The sequence below is a fragment of the Anarrhichthys ocellatus genome, unplaced genomic scaffold, assembly GCF_004355925.1.
Source record: "Anarrhichthys ocellatus isolate YVR2014 unplaced genomic scaffold, GSC_Weel_1.0 scaffold15, whole genome shotgun sequence".
NCBI classification, from domain to species: domain Eukaryota; kingdom Metazoa; phylum Chordata; class Actinopteri; order Perciformes; family Anarhichadidae; genus Anarrhichthys; species Anarrhichthys ocellatus.
The window spans coordinates 3,521,607-3,537,907 of NW_022280045.1; the positions used below are offsets into that span (position 1 = coordinate 3,521,607).

Here is a 16,301-nt window from a genome sequence, read left to right on the forward strand (position 1 = left end):
ACTTTTTTTTTTAAATATGCAAATAAATGTATGTTTTTGACATTGCAGAACTTTCTACCGATTTGAGGCAGCATGGGACAGCTCCATGCACAACTCTCTGCTTCTGAACAGAGTCACTCCCTATGGGGAGAAGATCTACATCACCCTCTCTGCTTATCTAGAGGTACAAAGACTGTCGACTAAAACGTTCCGTCAACGCTGAGCATAAATACTTGTTTAAAACCAAGAGCCAAATTATAACCAGACTCTTCTGGTTGCTGTCTTATATTTAGATGGAGAACTGCACTCAGCCAACAGTGATCACCAAAGATTTCTGCATGGTGTTTTACTCCCGTGATGCGAAGCTGCCGGCCTCTCGCTCCATCAGAAACCTCTTCAGCACCGGCTGCCTCCGGCCCTCTGAGAGGTACCGATTTATGGACACAGTCTGAATCTTACACTTATTCTGGACTCTGGATCTCTCAATCTAAGAAAGGCGCTCAATGAAATTGGCAGTTAAATGAATTCCGTCTCTCTTCTTCTTAGTAACCGTGTCACTGGCGTCTATGAAGCCACTCTTTGCCATGTGGCGGACAATGGAAGTCCAGGTGAGACCGAAATCAAAGAAAAATAATCAGCAAGAATTACGATAGCATTTCCTTTTCAACTAGTGTTTGTATTTGGGTTTAAAATACTCACAGAACATCTTTTTCTTCAGGCATGCAGCGTCGTCGCAGGCGTGTGCTGGACACCTCGGTGGCGTACGTCCGAGGAGAGGAGAACCTGGCTGGATGGAGGCCTCGCAGCGACAGCCTCATCCTGGACCACCAGTGGGAGCTGGAGAAACTCAGTTTACTGCAGGAGGTCAGTGTGTTGACTGAATAGGTTTGTTAGTAAGATGACATCTAGACAAGATACATTATATTGTCACTGGAACAAGTGCAGCTTATTATATTTGGATTGAGCCTCACAAAGTCCATCTAAACCCTTTTCACAGCTTTGTGGTAATACACTCTTTAGGTGGTCCACTAGGTTTTTTAATGGTTAATTGAACCCAAGAAGTAGAACATTTTTCTTAATCTTTCATTTTATCTCAAATCCAACATCACCAAACTTGAAGATACAGGGTTTCCACTGGACAGGAATGAGGTTAACGATGGCTGGATTAGGTGATGACATATCTCACCTTTCAAATCACCCCAACCGTGTGAACATTTATTCAAACCAGGTGTTTTAGATTACAAATGAAGAATGACTGCAACTGCACAGCCCAATATCAATATTGTCTGAACAGTTCTCTTCGTTTGAATCTACAGTACTTGAAATGTCGCCAGTCCCAGTCAAACGCCCTGCGAGCCTTTCCGTACCACAACCGTTGAAGTCTGTATGCGCTCGTGTTTTTAGGTGGAGAAGACCAGGCACTACCTGCTGCTGAGGGAGAAGCTGGAGGCGACTCTGCTGGCGGGACAGGATGCGCTCTACAAGAGCAGCGACATCAGCGATTTTGCAAAGAGTCCCGTCCTCAGCCACAGTCCCGGCAGCAGCCCTGCCCTCGACAGCCCCAACCAGAGGCAGAGGGAGCTGGCTGCCAAGGTGACTGCTGCTCCCCGGGGCCACCAGTCAACTTTTTTCACTTGATTTTTTTTCAATCAGTTACAGTTTTCATTCAACATCATCTGTGTTTTCACTTTTTTCCTTTCCAGTGTCTGCGTCTGCTAATGCACACCTTCAACAGGGAGTACAGCCAGGTGAGCAGCAGTGCCAGTGAGAGCAAGGTGAGCCCCAGCCTAGGCCCTCTGACCCGGCCCGTTAATCCTTCTGAACCTTTAGCGTTTACCGCTGTACCCTCACAAAATATTTAAGCCCCGCCCTTCAACCACTCTCTGCCATTCCATTCACTCCTTATTCAGTCCTTTTTCTGTACAGATTCCTTTATTTTTCTTTCTTTCTTCCTTATCTCATCTATTTCCAAATCACTCTGTTGTCTTAACCTTGTGTCTTATGTCTTTATAATCATTCAGTAGACTGGGGTTAAATATTCTCCACAAATAATCATTTCTTCAGCTTCAACAAGAAACAATTTTTTCAAGATAATATCGACTCAGGTTTACTGCAGATTTAAAGCCATGCATCCATAACTCATACCTATGATTTAACATTTCCCCTCGGACTCATCCCTCACTGCCCCCCCCCCCCCTTAAGTCTCTGCAAGGCTTCCACTAACCTGATGCTTCTCCTGCATGTCCTCTCTAACATGTTAATCAGCAAAGGGGCTCTTACGTAATGAGAATTACAATAGTAAAGAGATGGTTTTTACAATACAATGCAAGAAAATGACAAATATTCTGATTGGATTGTTTTCTGAATGCACGTCTGTGTTGTTTGTGCTTAATTGTTTGCTGGTATGTTTTGTCTGTACCTGTGTTTGTCCCTTTTGTCATGTGCGTGTGTGTGTGTGTGTGTGCTTCTCCATGCGTGATTTGTTGTGAACGTGTTGCTGTGTGTGTGGTTGTGTGTGCGTGTTTTAGCTTTCTGAGATGTCTGCGTCGCTAATGAGCAACTCCTCGTCTGGACTGAGCACGCTCACTCCGTCCTCTACCTGCCCCTCACTGGTCGAGGGAAATTATGACATTAGGTATGTGAATACGTGCAGTTACTCGTCGCAGTATCAGTTTAATACTATTGGTCTGTCCTGTTTTAGATACTTTGCTACACTGTGCCTGAGAAGATAAATAAAGTAAATGTTGTGTTTCAAGAAACATTTAGTGTCAGTTGTAATCAAGTGATAATCTGCAAATGTCCTTTGATTACAGTGACTTCTTTGGTGATGCAGTAGACATTTTTTCTTTGCTGTGCACCAAAATTTTCCTACATTTATTTAAAATAACAAACATTGTTTTTGCTGCCGCTGGAGATTTTTGTCCAGGAAAAGTAGGTTACCCTCATAGGTGTATTCAATTTAGCTTTTCATATGCTAAATATTTCACTTGGTGATATCATTATGCAACTAACATTTGCAATAAAATCTTTCAGTGGTGAAAGAAGTATTCAAACGATTTACTTCAGTAAAAGTAGAAATATCCCAATGTAACAAATACTGGTCTGAGGTCCTGCATTCAAAAATCTTACTTAAAGTAAGAGTATAGAAGTATGACCAGAACAATTGGGTAGTTTAATCTCTGATAATATATCATATTCTATAAACTGGTTAGGTTTTGTATTACAAATCTTAATCTGCAAAGAAACCAGTATATACAGCTGTGAATTAATTGAAATGTAGTGGAGTGGAAGTATAAAGTAGAATAAAATAAAAATACTCCATTCACTCATAGCTAAGACATTGTAACATTTTTTTTTTGTAGTGAATTAATAAGAAGAATATGTTTTTAAAGTCAGATTTACAGGCTGAGACATAGTGCTTTGAATGAAACCGTGTTCCTTTTGTCACATTAAGAAAATCTTGTTTATGTTGTGTAGACACACTGAACCCAGTTCAGGAGCGTCCACACCAGATCTGGACCCGTACAGCCCCGTGGACAGAAAGAAAGCTCTCAGAGGATGCACCTTTGTTCCTGACATACAGGAGATCCGTGTCAGGTCAGACCACGCACACAATACTTGATTTTGAATCACTGTGGAGAAAGCTAACCTTTTACTTGTAAATGGCAAACACTATTGTTTTTATTTGGGGAACAAGCATCCTTTAAGAAAAGTTGTATTGATTTTGTCTTAACATTAATATTTATTTCATCGTGTGCAGCCCCATTGTGTCAAAGAAGGGTTACCTGCACTTCCTGGAGCCCCACACCAGCGGCTGGATGAAGCGTTACGTGGTGGTGCGCAGGCCCTACGTCTACCTGTACCGCAGCGAGAGGGACAGCGTGGAGAGAGCTGTCATCAACCTGTCATCTGCGAAGGTGGAATACAGTGAGGACAAACAGACCTTACTGCGGGTACGACCGAGCTTCAGTTCGATAGTAAAACACAGTTTTAGATGAATTAATAAATAGTAACACACTGAACCTGAACGACCTGAAGTAACCTCATGTCTACAGACACCCAACACGTTTGCTGTATGCACTGAGCATCGTGGAATACTGCTGCAGGCCACCAATGACAAAGAGATGCACGACTGGCTGTACGCTTTTAACCCTCTGCTAGCCGGCACCATCAGGTGAGTGGTGGAGAGAATGTAAAGAGAAAATCCCCCTAAAACATCATGAAAAACTGTTTAACACAGCTATTATGTTAATCTTACACATATGAAATAGAACTGCGGTAACACTTTCCTATAGTTAGTAATTACTGTGAACATGCCAAACAATTAACATAACCCGGATCAGCGCTTCCCAACCTTTTTGTCTTGTGACCCCTTAAGACAAAGTAGTGTGAACCTGTGACCCCTCATTATGGTTTCTGTGTGGACATGAGGTCTGAGCACTTTAATCAAGTTGTTTCATTTGAAAGAGGCCTATAGAGTTGAACTGTTCCAGTATCCTTCACAAGAACAGAAACAAAGTCAGAAAAACAAATAATATTGTTTAGCAGAAATATCTGGTGGCCTCAAATATTTTAATTCCCCTCTCTCTTGAGGCGTCCCGACCTGCAGATTTCAAACCAATGACCTACATTGTCTTTTAGTCCGTGAACCGCAGGTCAGCTCTATATCCAAACATTTTAAATTAGTCCACACAACTGAGAATCAACAAATCAAACAAACAACTATAACTATAGACAATGATCTTACCTCAAATAACTCAGAATATTGTCTCTATTTTCTCTACAAATACTGCCAAGTTATTTTGTCTTTCAGAAAACTTGATGGGAAATTGCCACAACTGCTTTCTTTACAAGGTACATTTTAATTGTTTTGGTCTTACTTCCCCTCTCTTCCCCCCTCTCTCTCCTCAGGTCAAAGCTCTCCCGGAGAAAGTCGGTCCAGTCGGTCCCGTCTGCTATGAGGATGTGAGAGGTGAACCGGCCTGGTGGAAAACAACAAACAAACATACAAAACAATACAATCTAAAGGCTCAACTCAGCATCCTGCTCTAATGAACATAGACCATATAAACAAACTTATACATAAACCACTTAAATAACCCTCTGTATGACGACTGTCCCACTCCCAAACATCACTCGATCGCTCATCCCTAAAACCAACAAAACTGTCTTTTCTCTCTTTTTTAAATCGCCACCTTAAAACCCTGCATGGTGTGCTCCCTCCTGACCTTTAGCAGAAACATAAGACAAACTAACCACCCAAACCTGTTAATACACTTACCCCTGCTGAGCGTTGGGACTCGTTTTTATCAGCTTTCATGTAGAAATCTGTCATCTGTAAGACTACCATTTCCCTGTAGAGAGTTAGTATGTGGTCAGTCCCTCCTTTATTCATAATAACTGAAAATAAGTCCCAGTTCTAAATCAGCCATTTGTTTATTTCTAATTAACGCCATCGGGTGAGGGGGAAATTGACGCTTTGTAGAGTTGTGTAAAGTGCAGGGATGATCGCTCCATACAACCATCATATATTGTACATTACCTCAGTTTGGATTGGCTTGGTGCTCTACAGCATAGAGTATTTGTTTCACTGCATATGTTTTAGATAGCAAACAGATCAGTCATTTTAACGTTGAAGTAGCACGAGGGATTTGTTTGGACAAAATGGTATGTTGTTGTTCCTGTGTCGTTATTTCTTTAACCGATTCCAAGAAAACTGAGTTTGTTGGCTAGATTAATCCATTATCAGGAGAGAGAACCCACGTCCTTCTCGTTATCTGCTTCTTTTTTTATTTTATAACCCCTTGTGCGTATAGAACCATGATGGAGAAGTTTATTTATTGTTGCTATTGTAGGTTTTCTGCACTGGTATTTATTTGTGACAGGACCACTGACCAGTTTTGTTGCATGGCACTTTATTGTCTGTATTGAGTTTATGTATTGTATCATTTACTCAGTTATTTTGACCAAAGCACTTTTTTTTTTTTTCATTGTAAATCGTTGTCTAATGGGCTGCTGTGTTTATATTTAGGATGTTCGAGAAATAGTTTGCTATATTGGGGAAAACGCTCTGCTTTCTTGCCGAGAGTTAGATTGATACAACTGAATGATGCAGGTACTGTGAAGGCAGTTAGCTTAGCACAACGACTGGAAGCAGAGGTAGACAGCTAGCCTGTCTAAAAGTAACAAAATCTGCCTACCAGCACCTCTACCAGATATCGCCCAGCCCTATCTCCAAGTGTAACTTTTGGCAAGAGAGCAAATATACATTTTCCCCCAAATCTATTGCACTAAAAACGTATCAATTATACCTAAATCAACCCAAGATGTTTGACATGGTAAATAGGCTACACCAGGAGGATAACTGTTCTGTATGTGGCTAGTTTAAACTAGGTACAGTGTGTGGAATTTAGGGGGATCTGTTGTCAGATATGGAAAATAATATGAATAAGTATGTTTTATTTAGTGTATAATCACCTGAATATGGGAACTGTTGTGTTTTTGTTACCTTAGAATTAGCCGTTTATGTCTACACACCCCTCTTCATGAAGTCCACTAAGTTGGACCGCCATGTTTCTACGGTAGCCTAGAACGGACAAACCAAACACTGGCTCTAGATAGGGTCATTTGCGTTTTTTTGCTGTGGCCGCCATAGTTACACACGCTTGGCACTCGGGAGACGTTTCAGTTGGTTGAAATCTGCAACCTCACCGCTAGATGCTGCCAAATCCTACCACTGGTTCTTCAACCGTAATCAAATAAGCACTTATTCTGTCTGTTATGGGCCAGCAGAGTTGCCACAGTAAATACGTTTACTATTTAAGTCTCATCTAGTAGCTAAATGGAAAGTTGTAATTGACCACGGACCTGTAATCTGTTGAAGGTTGCTTTGAGTGGGCAAGAGCGTTGTCCATGCACCAGATAGTGCCTCCCTTTCTTCACCTCTTTTTCTTCTCTCCCTCCTTCATCGTCGTCTTTAACGCCAACACTAAAGTTTGCTACACGTGTCCAAGATTGAGCTTTTATGTAGAGTAAAAGTAGATGCTGTGAATCTTTTTTTTATATTGATGATCTACGTCAATGTTTTGGAGAGTGAATATTATCATTGATGCTATAGAGTATGTTGGTATAGCCTGTAACAGTACAGCGCATATCTCATTATCATCCTCTGTAAGTGTTGCATTTAAAAGCAATCCCCCCTCTTAGCTTTTGTACTGTAGCTGCTAGTCTAGATATTTGACAGCTTGATGCTTGTGTCAGAAACCAGTAAAGTATGATTAGCTTGGTGTTGTTATGACTTCAATCTCCAGGGATGGTTTCTAGATGCTTTTACATGCTGTGTGTTATTTTGCATTATACCAAGATGACCCCAAATGTTGGTTTGAGATCAATATTATCAGTGGACGGAAAAGGGTAACAAAAAAACATGTTGCCTTTGTTAAAGAGAATTTCTAAGGTGGACATAATTTAGATTCTCTATTGTATTGTTTGCATCTAAAGGGATATTATCTGCATCTGTTTTTTACATTCTTCTTTTGTAACTTAAAGACGTGGTCAGCCAACCATTTCTTCTCTCCCATTTTCCTCTTCTGTCTCGTCTGACTGATCATCTTTTTGTCAAATCTGATTTATAGTCAGTTAACTGAACGTATTCAGGACTGTACGCCACAGGCCAACCAACCTGTTGAGCAACGCAGCCTAGTACTCATAAAACCTGTTCAAAATCGGACTAATAAAAAGTCATATTTCACATTTAACTTTGTTGCTACGTAGGGCTTCTTTGATTTAGAAAAAGATATTCTGTCTGTTAGCAAAAAAATAATTGGGATTACATCATTTATTTCTGGGTCATTTTGGTATAATCAACTTTGTTGCTTTATATATATATACTATATATACTGTATGTTGTCTCCTGAAACAGAAGACGAATAGAAAGTTTTATTTATAAAGTTTAGAATCATAGATTAATTATGGTCTTAAAGTATATTGCACTCATGCACAAGGCATCTTTATTTAATATGATTTTGTATGATGATGTTTTAAGAATGTATGGAGAATACTGGTTTGCGTTTACTACAACCCTGTCCTGAAGGGAGAAGATTAGATTCTGAAACTCTGCCATTTTTGCTTCAGCAATCAAACCACCAACAACACTGCACCAAATTGCATTGATTTTTGTCTGGTTTTGTGTTCAACTGGCAGATGACTCGCAATGCTTCCAGCCCAAATAGTTTAACGGTATCATGTTTTTAAACAAAACACTTTGTGAGATACTTTTGTTGCACTGGCCAATAATTGTCGAAAGGTAAATGAGTTGATTAATTTATATTTGGCTGCTTTTTAACTGTCATAGCTCTGGATCTAAGCATGCAGGTCCCCTTATCTTCTGCTGTCCTCTGTCCCTCTCTCCTGCCTTACCGCTTGCTAATGACAACAGCGTCCCGCCCCCCCCCCCCCCCCCGAAGTGCTGCTTGTAAAGTATTGTCATTCATGACCCTTGTAATGACTAACTGGAAACCTTCCTCTCGGCTCTGTCTTGTATATAAATGGAGATTTTCTGTGTTGGGTCTCATCATACAGATGATATTAACTCTCTCTTCCTCTATACCAACATGAATAAAGAATAACTGGCCTGCTGCTTCGTCAAGGGTCACCCCAGAGTAAAGAGTGCTGATCAGGGATCAGTTTTGCACATTTCAGCTCAGTGTGGGTGAGGTGGCCATGATGGACCGGATAGATGATCCCAGGTCTGCCACTCTTGCTCTGAGCTGCTTGACAGAAGCAGAAACAGGTCGAAGCCTGTGATGAAGTCCTAATCTCAGTGCTCACGCTTATCTTTTGAGTGTTCTGGAGTTCTTTATCATGTCTGTGGACACATAACAAAAATTGTCAAGAAAAAAAAAAAATAAGGCGAATAAATAAATGTGTTGAAAATTATGCAACATCTTAGTGTGATGTGTTTGATTGTGGCCTTTATGAATTTTTTGCAAATGTATTATCAGCACACAATATGGCACACAGGACACCTCACATTATGATAGATGGACGAGTCTGCAGTACTGTTGTGCACAGTTTAAATCATCTTGTAGGACTGTTTGTTATGTTGACTCACCAAACTTCAGATATACCTTGACATCGACATGAAAAAAGTTATAATACAGGCTGTAACATTTCTCAAAGAATAACAATACAAATAACAACTGTAGAATATTATTTTCCACAGAAGGTAGTTCAAATATCAAATTGTCAGATTTCATTTTCGTATTAGTTTAATATGAGGAATGGGCTGACTTCTACCATGGCATCCATCCTTGATCCTGCATCCCTCTTTAATGAGAAAACATGATTGTCCAAAAGCAACATATAGATTAAATGCCATGAAACATTATCGAGCTCTGTACCCTTTTGATTTTAATCTTTTTGGGAAATATGCTTATTCGCTTTGCTGCTGAGAGTTAGATGAGAAGATTGATATCGCACTCATGTCTGTCCATTCAATATGAAGCTACAGGAAGCCGGATAGCTTAGCATAAAGACAGGAAATGGAGACAGCAAAATGACAGTGGGGTTTTTGTTTATATGGGGGGTTGTGTGACAGATTAGCCAGCGGCCAAGAAATACTCCATATCAGACACAAATTATTTTTCTAAACTTTTTTGTTTTTTCTTAAAGTGGTATCTTTAAATCTGTTCTGTTCTCGATTTTTTTTTTCTTTCTTTTTTTGTAACCACAGCATAACTAGAACAGCCTTTAGTCACTTTAAATAACTTTTAGCAGAGGTACAGGAACCTGGTAATGTATTTATCTGGAGTATCCCAATCTCAACAGGTTTAAACTAAAGAGTAAAAACAAAACCTGACCCCAACAGGACAGTGTTTTTGCTGACCTGATGAATGGATAACACAACATCATGCTCTTCTCATGTCTGTTGCAGAACGGTCTGTACTTTTGCCCAGGGTGAACACATGTGACTGTGTGTGTGAGACTGTTCTTCTGCGTTTGTGCAGCCTTCCATTATTGATTATATTCTACTCACCATGTGCTCAGCTGCAGCAGGGTCAGTCAGACTAATCCCCTAACAACAGAGGCAGAAATACTGGACCTGACACAAAGGCCCTGGGCTGAGTAAGGGTCACCCGCCTCCCAATACACACTGAGGTTACAGCACACTGTTGATGAACAATACGTTTGGTAAGATAACTGACGGCCTTTATATGTAATGAACGTTGAATATTTAATCATGTGTTGTACCTGTAGACCTGCCGTCACTATGTTTGTACTGTACATAGCTAGGCAGAGAGCTAAACACTCCCATAACGCTTGAAGACAGCAGCCGGCCTTAAAAATTTGCACTGGAATTTGTGGAAAACAGTATTAGTCAGCAAATTAAATTGTAGTAATTGCAAATTAGAAAAGAAGAAGATGCCGAGAGAGAGAGTTTATCAAAGCATTTTAAAATAAATGAATATAATCAAGAAAACTGGTTTCAAAAAGTATAGACTGTCAAATTGGTTGGATTGCCTCATACCAGGAAATAAACATAAGAAGAAACAAAGAAAAGTATCGCTAGTGAAAGATCAAGATTAAGTCCAAGAAGTTAAACACATTCATTATTCAGCAATTATACATAGTCCACAACAACACGAGTAAAAAGAGTAAAGTACAGTAAAAGTAAATAGAGTAACAGTCAACCCAGCAGTAACAGTTAGTGTCACTTAGAATGTTGCATTAGCAACGCATTAGCCTCAGCTAGGCTAGTTGGCTAGCTTTGTCAGCAGTAAATTGATTGTATAAAAAAATAGATCAACAAATCACAAATCAGCTAGTATAACAAGTACTAAAAGATTATGCTCCAACAAGAAATAGATAAAAGATGTGTGCGTGTAAATACTTGCTTGTTATGTTGTCTTAGGCAGTATGGGTTGGTATAGCAACGAAATGTATCACTGAAACCAACCACTGGTGGCAGAATAATTAATAATAAATAATAATACACTTAAAATATCCAAATCTGTGAGCCACAAGAAGTCAATAACTCATGCTACAGGAAGCAGTGGTCAAGCAGCTGTGGATGTAGTGTCGAGGCATCTTGTGTCATAAGTGTGAACCTGGTGTGAACACACACACACACACACATCTGAGTATGTGAGGTGTTCAACCAGAAGCATGCACACACACACACACACACACACTCACACACATTCCTGCTCCATCAGCCAACAGTATGTTCTCTCCGACATACATTCACGGAGCTATTGTTCTATACTTCCAACTGCAGGTCATTCTATCCCACTTGTTTAATTATGCACACTAAGAAGGCCCCCTGTCTGAGGTTTGAGTCCAGGTGATGCTGCTCCTTGGTCTGACTGTTTATTGGCTGCTCCACAGTAAAGAGACAACACCTTCTGGATTTTCCGCCTTGTTACTTTTTCCATTCTGATTAAATGCTTCTATCATTTTTTGAAAGCTATAGCATTCATCCACTGTCACTGTGTTGGTGATTCCACAGTTTCTGGACCATATTGTAAGTACTGCATGCATACTGATGCTTTTATATTTATATATATATATAATATACCAGATCTTGAATGAAAAATTGGGACACCTGGAACTTAAGGACAATAAAGTAATATATTGACATATGACAAAAAATATTTTGAATCTATGTTGAGCTTTTTGCAGAGTGAACCTCCTTTTTTCTTTTTGTTTGTTTCTTTCTTTCTTTAAATAAATAAAAGTAAGTAAAATGCACGTAAATTATGTGACATGTTTTTGGTGAGGTTACATTGTAACCGTTCTTTAACCAGCAAAGCCTTTCTAAGATAAAAAAGAGTGTCCCGGCAAAGATCGGCAGCAATAACAATGAGTTACAAACAACATAAGACAAATGACACGTTTCAGTTTTAAATATATTGCAAACTATTGCCAGTAACAGGTGGAATGAAAGCATTAGATTGGTAAATGCACTAAATACAATGCGTTTAGCAAATAACACATCAAATGTGTTTCAAGCTTTCCCCAATCACAGGTGGAACGAAGATATTAGAAGATAAATTTACTGAAATCTTTCAAAATCATAATAATGTATGTTGAACATAAAGCATTAAAAAAAAGCTAGCTACCTTCCTAACAAGGAATCTGACTTTGGGAGACTTGGGAGAAACACTGTAATTGTCCGTGTAGTATTTATGCCTTTGAATGGTGTGGAGCTTGTTAGAAAGTCCTGTGAATTAGTGAGGTTACCTGAAGCAGGATATCATGTCTCTCCAAGCTCTAACACACTTTCTCCTGCACTCTGTGCGGGCTACGCTACCTTCGCTGACCGGGGTCCTGTTTCACCACTTTTTGTTTTTGTTCCAATTACTACGAGCTGTGTTGCCTGTGTTGAATTGAGCATGTGTGGCATCAAGGGGGCCTCAGTCTCTTTGATGATTACTTTGAAATTGTTTATACTCTGCTGCTCTGTGTCAAATTTCTCTCCAGGTGGGGTCCTCTTTTTCTCATTTTATCTGGTTATTGTTTATTGTTGTTATCAGTTTCAGAAAGAGGAGCTCCTGCTGCTTTGAAAGTCTGGACTTTGAATGCGCAGCGCCAACATGGACAGCAACAAGGTGACCAATCATCAGTGCAGGAACTGAAATAACAGTAGGACACTGTAACACACTGTAACATGAGAGTTTCACTGAGAAGAGCGCAGATCTCCACCAGATGTGTCTGCAAGGACCACTACTGTGTCGTGTGATTAAATCAATACAACCCACAATTGGCTAACCCCAATTGTTGTTTGCTGCTATATTAATGCTCTGAATATGAAATATAGCTCCCTTAAGAGTAGTGAGTGAGGAGTCAGCAGGTAGTCAGTCCTTGTTCATGCAGCCATAACTGGCCAGCCAAAAATATTATGCAATTTGCTGCAGCAAAATGCGAGAACAGTCGTGGACAGACACAGAGGTGCACACTCAGTCACTCACTCACGCACAAACACACACACAACTGGTCTCTTGATCATCTTGGCGGAGCTGACTACTGTACTAACTTCACTAATTGCTGTATTACAATAATTACTGGAAATGAGCTATTGTTAATATTTCCTGCTACAGCTTTGCTTTTCCTGCGGCTCAAAAATATCTGTTGTGTAAAAAGGTGTATGGCTAAAACGGCAGAAACTAATTGGGAACCAGTGCCTTCAAGTACAACACAATTATCTGCTGAACTGATTGCACCAAATTCTGGTAAATATCAGCAAAAATACATATAAGACGGCTTTGTATTCTCATTCACTGAGCTTACATACTGTAAACAAGGATGGGCAACGTAGGCACACAAAAATGAATCACTGGATCTCTTAGAAGGGCAGTTGATATAGAAATCGAAGAAACAAAACAACGTAGGACTAAGCTAAATTCTGATGATAATGTATACATAAAAGCAAAAGAAAGATGAACTGTCCCTTTAATCATTGCTCACCCCTGCTGTGTGTGTGTGTGTGTGTCCCTAGCAGCCGGTGAAGGAGGTGCTCCCCCTGCCTCGCCACCCTTCCCCACTTCCTGTGACCACTTCCTCTCTGACCCCTGCTGCCACTTTGAAGAAACACAACACAGACTCCATGCAGCATGTACAGGTGGCCTCGTCAGGTGATTAACAAAGAGACCACATGTTTGCATTTCATTGTGTACAACTGACACAATATTTTACAAACAACTCATACCTTTTGTGTAAAAAGGAAATAGAAATATTGAGTCATTTTAAAACTGAATTGTTGACATTTGGCCTGTGTTGTGTTTGTTTACAGTGGTTACATCGTTCAGCTATCTAAAGCCAACGGAGAGGGATTTTACCCTGATGTCCCACATGAAGTCTATGAAGTCTCTGAGACATGCTGGCTACACTGCGGTCTTCACTGGACAAACAGTGAGCCAGTGGGCACAAAAAATATGTGTATAGTGCGAAAAATAACATAAAAGTGTGTTGATGTTGTCTTCAGGAAAAAATAGGAATAATTAACAAGGTGTTATACAAAAACAAAGTGTACTGTACATGTGTAGAAAGTTAGATGTTGTGGTGAGAAGTTTGTTCTAGCGCAAAAGAATGCGTGGTGCACACTTGATAATCATATAATCCAACAGATAACTAGAACAGCATCAGAAAATAGACTTGTGTGTTATTTTCACGAATGCGGCTTTAGCACTGACTCTCTGACGGTCTTACATGGTTGAACGCTGACAGAAGCTTGACGGTGAGGAGCTGTTGGAGGAGTTACCAATCATCGACGTGATCCTGGCTGACATTGACACCCTGGTGCCCACTCACGATGAAGCCGGCCGCTCCATAGCAGAGTGGAAACGACAGGTGATGGTGCGGCAGCTACAGGTCAGGCTGCAGGATGAGGAGGAACAGAGGAGACAGGTAAACATGTGCTTTTTTTGTACTTTGTGTGAGATTGACATGTTGCAAAATAACACGTAAAGTACAAGATGCAGAGACTTTCCATAAACAAACAGGTGTCTCACTCAAACTGGCTGCTAACTGGAGCTTCCTACTGAATGGGCAAATATTCTTGTCTAACTTTTGACAAGAAAGCCATTAATTTAAAATGTTAAATTATTCCTCTCTAACAGGACATGAGTAATGACTACACACCAGTGGATGGCTGGAAGTACTCCCAAGCCCACAACGCAGTCTTGGGGCCCTTTGGGGAGCTCTTAACAGAGGATGACCTGGTGTACCTGCAGCAGCAGATTGAGACTGTTTCACTGCAGAAGCGCTGCCAGGCCTATGAGCTGGAGCTGACCAGGCTGACCGAGGAGCTGAGGACCATCTTACCTGATCCGATCGTAAACATCTCCCTTAACAAAGAGGTCCTACAAAAGATGGACGCAGAGGGGATGATGCACCTGACCTTGCCAGGGTGGTGCAGTCGTGTCTCAGAGATTGTTAGGAGTATGTCACTGCTGGTGACTAATCTGACAAAAACCACAGAGGAAGGGGGTGAGAGGAGGCTAGTGGAAGGCATGATGGAAGAGATGAAGAGTTTGCAGGGGGTAAGAGATGGTTTAGGAATTGATTCAAGCCAGGGATTAGTGCAACCGGGCCAAGAGACGATGCAAACACACGGCGAGATCTCTAGCGGATGTCGGATTCCACACATAGGGCTGGCGTCCGCTTTTAGCCATCGTCTGGAGACCAACAGGTACAGCAGAGCACGGAGGGAGGGGGTGGAGAGGGAGATCCAACAGTCTGGGGTGTCGGTCAGAAACCTCAGATCCAACTTTGAAGGTCAGATTGGTGGTATTTATCCCTTCGCTGGGGTGGTGAAAGGAGGCCCGGGCTTGAACAGCCAGGTAGTGTTTGGAGCTTCAGGAGTAAACAACCAGGATGGCAACACAGGCCTCAGTTTCAAGGTGAGCCAATGTGATCCTCCTAAAAACACTGTGATGGAGACGACCAGCTTAAGGAAAGAGCGTATAGTGGTGCTGTTCCTGAGCCACTGGAAGAAATCTGCATATGCTATTTCAGTGAGAGCAGCGAGAAAGAGACAGGGACAAGAAGCACTGTCAGGGAGAGTGACAGGAGCATCGCCCCCACGGAAAATCACCTCCATGTTTCAATTCTGCAAACAACGAGGTGCTGTGGACAAGACGCTAAACTCCTGGAGGAATAAACTACAACTGAAAGGTGCACAGAAGTCATGCTTGTCCTCTAACTCCTCACGAAATCCTCCACCTCGTCTAACCTTCTCCCCAGAGCAATTCCTGCCAGACGTGGACGGTGCTGCAGTGACCCACGACAGCTTGACCCTTGACCTCTTCATGTTGGGATACTTCCACATCCTAGAGCAAGAGCTGTCGCCCGAGGAGAGGAAGATGAGGCATCTGCTCTGCTTTGAAGTTTTTGACCACGTCAGCAGTTTCTCCTGGGAGGTGGTGAGGGACTTCCACAAGGCTGTTCTCCAGGAAATCCGGGCTGGGAGTCGAAAGTGGAGCGACGGCTTCGAGGACATCAAAGTGGGCTTCTTTGGGGACTCCGGACCTTGCCGCTGTCCATCACCATTACCATCATCCTCGTCATTGTTGTCAGATTCCAGACTCCTACCCAAAGTAGTTATAGTTCCAACTGCGCTTCCAGATGAGTGTGGCAGTGACCCAGACATTTGTAAATACATCGATCGCAGCTTTGCTTTCTGGAAAGAGAAGGAGGCAGAGCTGTTTGATTTTCAACATTAGCAATAAGGTTGAATTTGACATTTTTGCACAAAACGATGATGGTGTGTTTATTTTTGGTAAACTGACTGGAGACGAATAAAATTCTGGTGAAAATGCATT

General features: G+C 41.2%; 2 protein-coding genes across 12 annotated transcripts in view; both read left to right on the forward strand.

Moving 5' to 3' along the window:
* The window catches only part of kif1ab (kinesin family member 1Ab), a 25,964-nt gene extending 17,043 nt beyond the window's left edge, over window positions 1-8,921 (forward strand). For 10 of the 11 annotated variants that reach the window (XM_031854446.1, XM_031854443.1, XM_031854444.1 and 7 more), the window contains 11 exons: window positions 49-163; window positions 273-406; window positions 526-587; window positions 698-843; window positions 1,384-1,572; window positions 1,683-1,754; window positions 2,508-2,614; window positions 3,457-3,576; window positions 3,740-3,932; window positions 4,035-4,153; window positions 4,891-8,921. In XM_031854446.1, coding sequence (XP_031710306.1) covers window positions 49-163; window positions 273-406; window positions 526-587; window positions 698-843; window positions 1,384-1,572; window positions 1,683-1,754; window positions 2,508-2,614; window positions 3,457-3,576; window positions 3,740-3,932; window positions 4,035-4,153; window positions 4,891-4,948 — 1,315 coding nt within the window. In that variant the 3' untranslated portion in view covers window positions 4,949-8,921. The remainder of the gene's footprint in view (window positions 1-48; window positions 164-272; window positions 407-525; window positions 588-697; window positions 844-1,383; window positions 1,573-1,682; window positions 1,755-2,507; window positions 2,615-3,456; window positions 3,577-3,739; window positions 3,933-4,034; window positions 4,154-4,890) is intronic. The other variant, XM_031854445.1, reaches the window with a different exon arrangement.
* On the forward strand, window positions 6,306-16,202 carry espnlb (espin like b). Its single transcript, XM_031854864.1, has 7 exons — window positions 6,306-6,317; window positions 6,993-7,010; window positions 13,481-13,613; window positions 13,772-13,890; window positions 14,206-14,385; window positions 14,598-14,981; window positions 15,099-16,202. Exons 1-7 carry the CDS (start codon window positions 6,306-6,308, stop codon window positions 16,200-16,202), a joined length of 1,950 nt encoding a protein of 649 aa, XP_031710724.1.
* Window positions 16,203-16,301: the final 99 nt, after the last annotated feature.

What these genes read in the sequence shown, in the direction of transcription:
- espnlb (XM_031854864.1), top strand. An exon ending in TGTACAGGTGGCCTCGTCAG is followed by an intron (nt 13,614 to 13,771) that starts GTGATTAACAAA and finishes GTTTGTTTACAG; the next exon opens with TGGTTACATCGTTCAGCTAT. An exon ending in AAGGGGGTGAGAGGAGGCTA is followed by an intron (nt 14,982 to 15,098) that starts GTGGAAGGCATG and finishes ACACACGGCGAG; the next exon opens with ATCTCTAGCGGATGTCGGAT.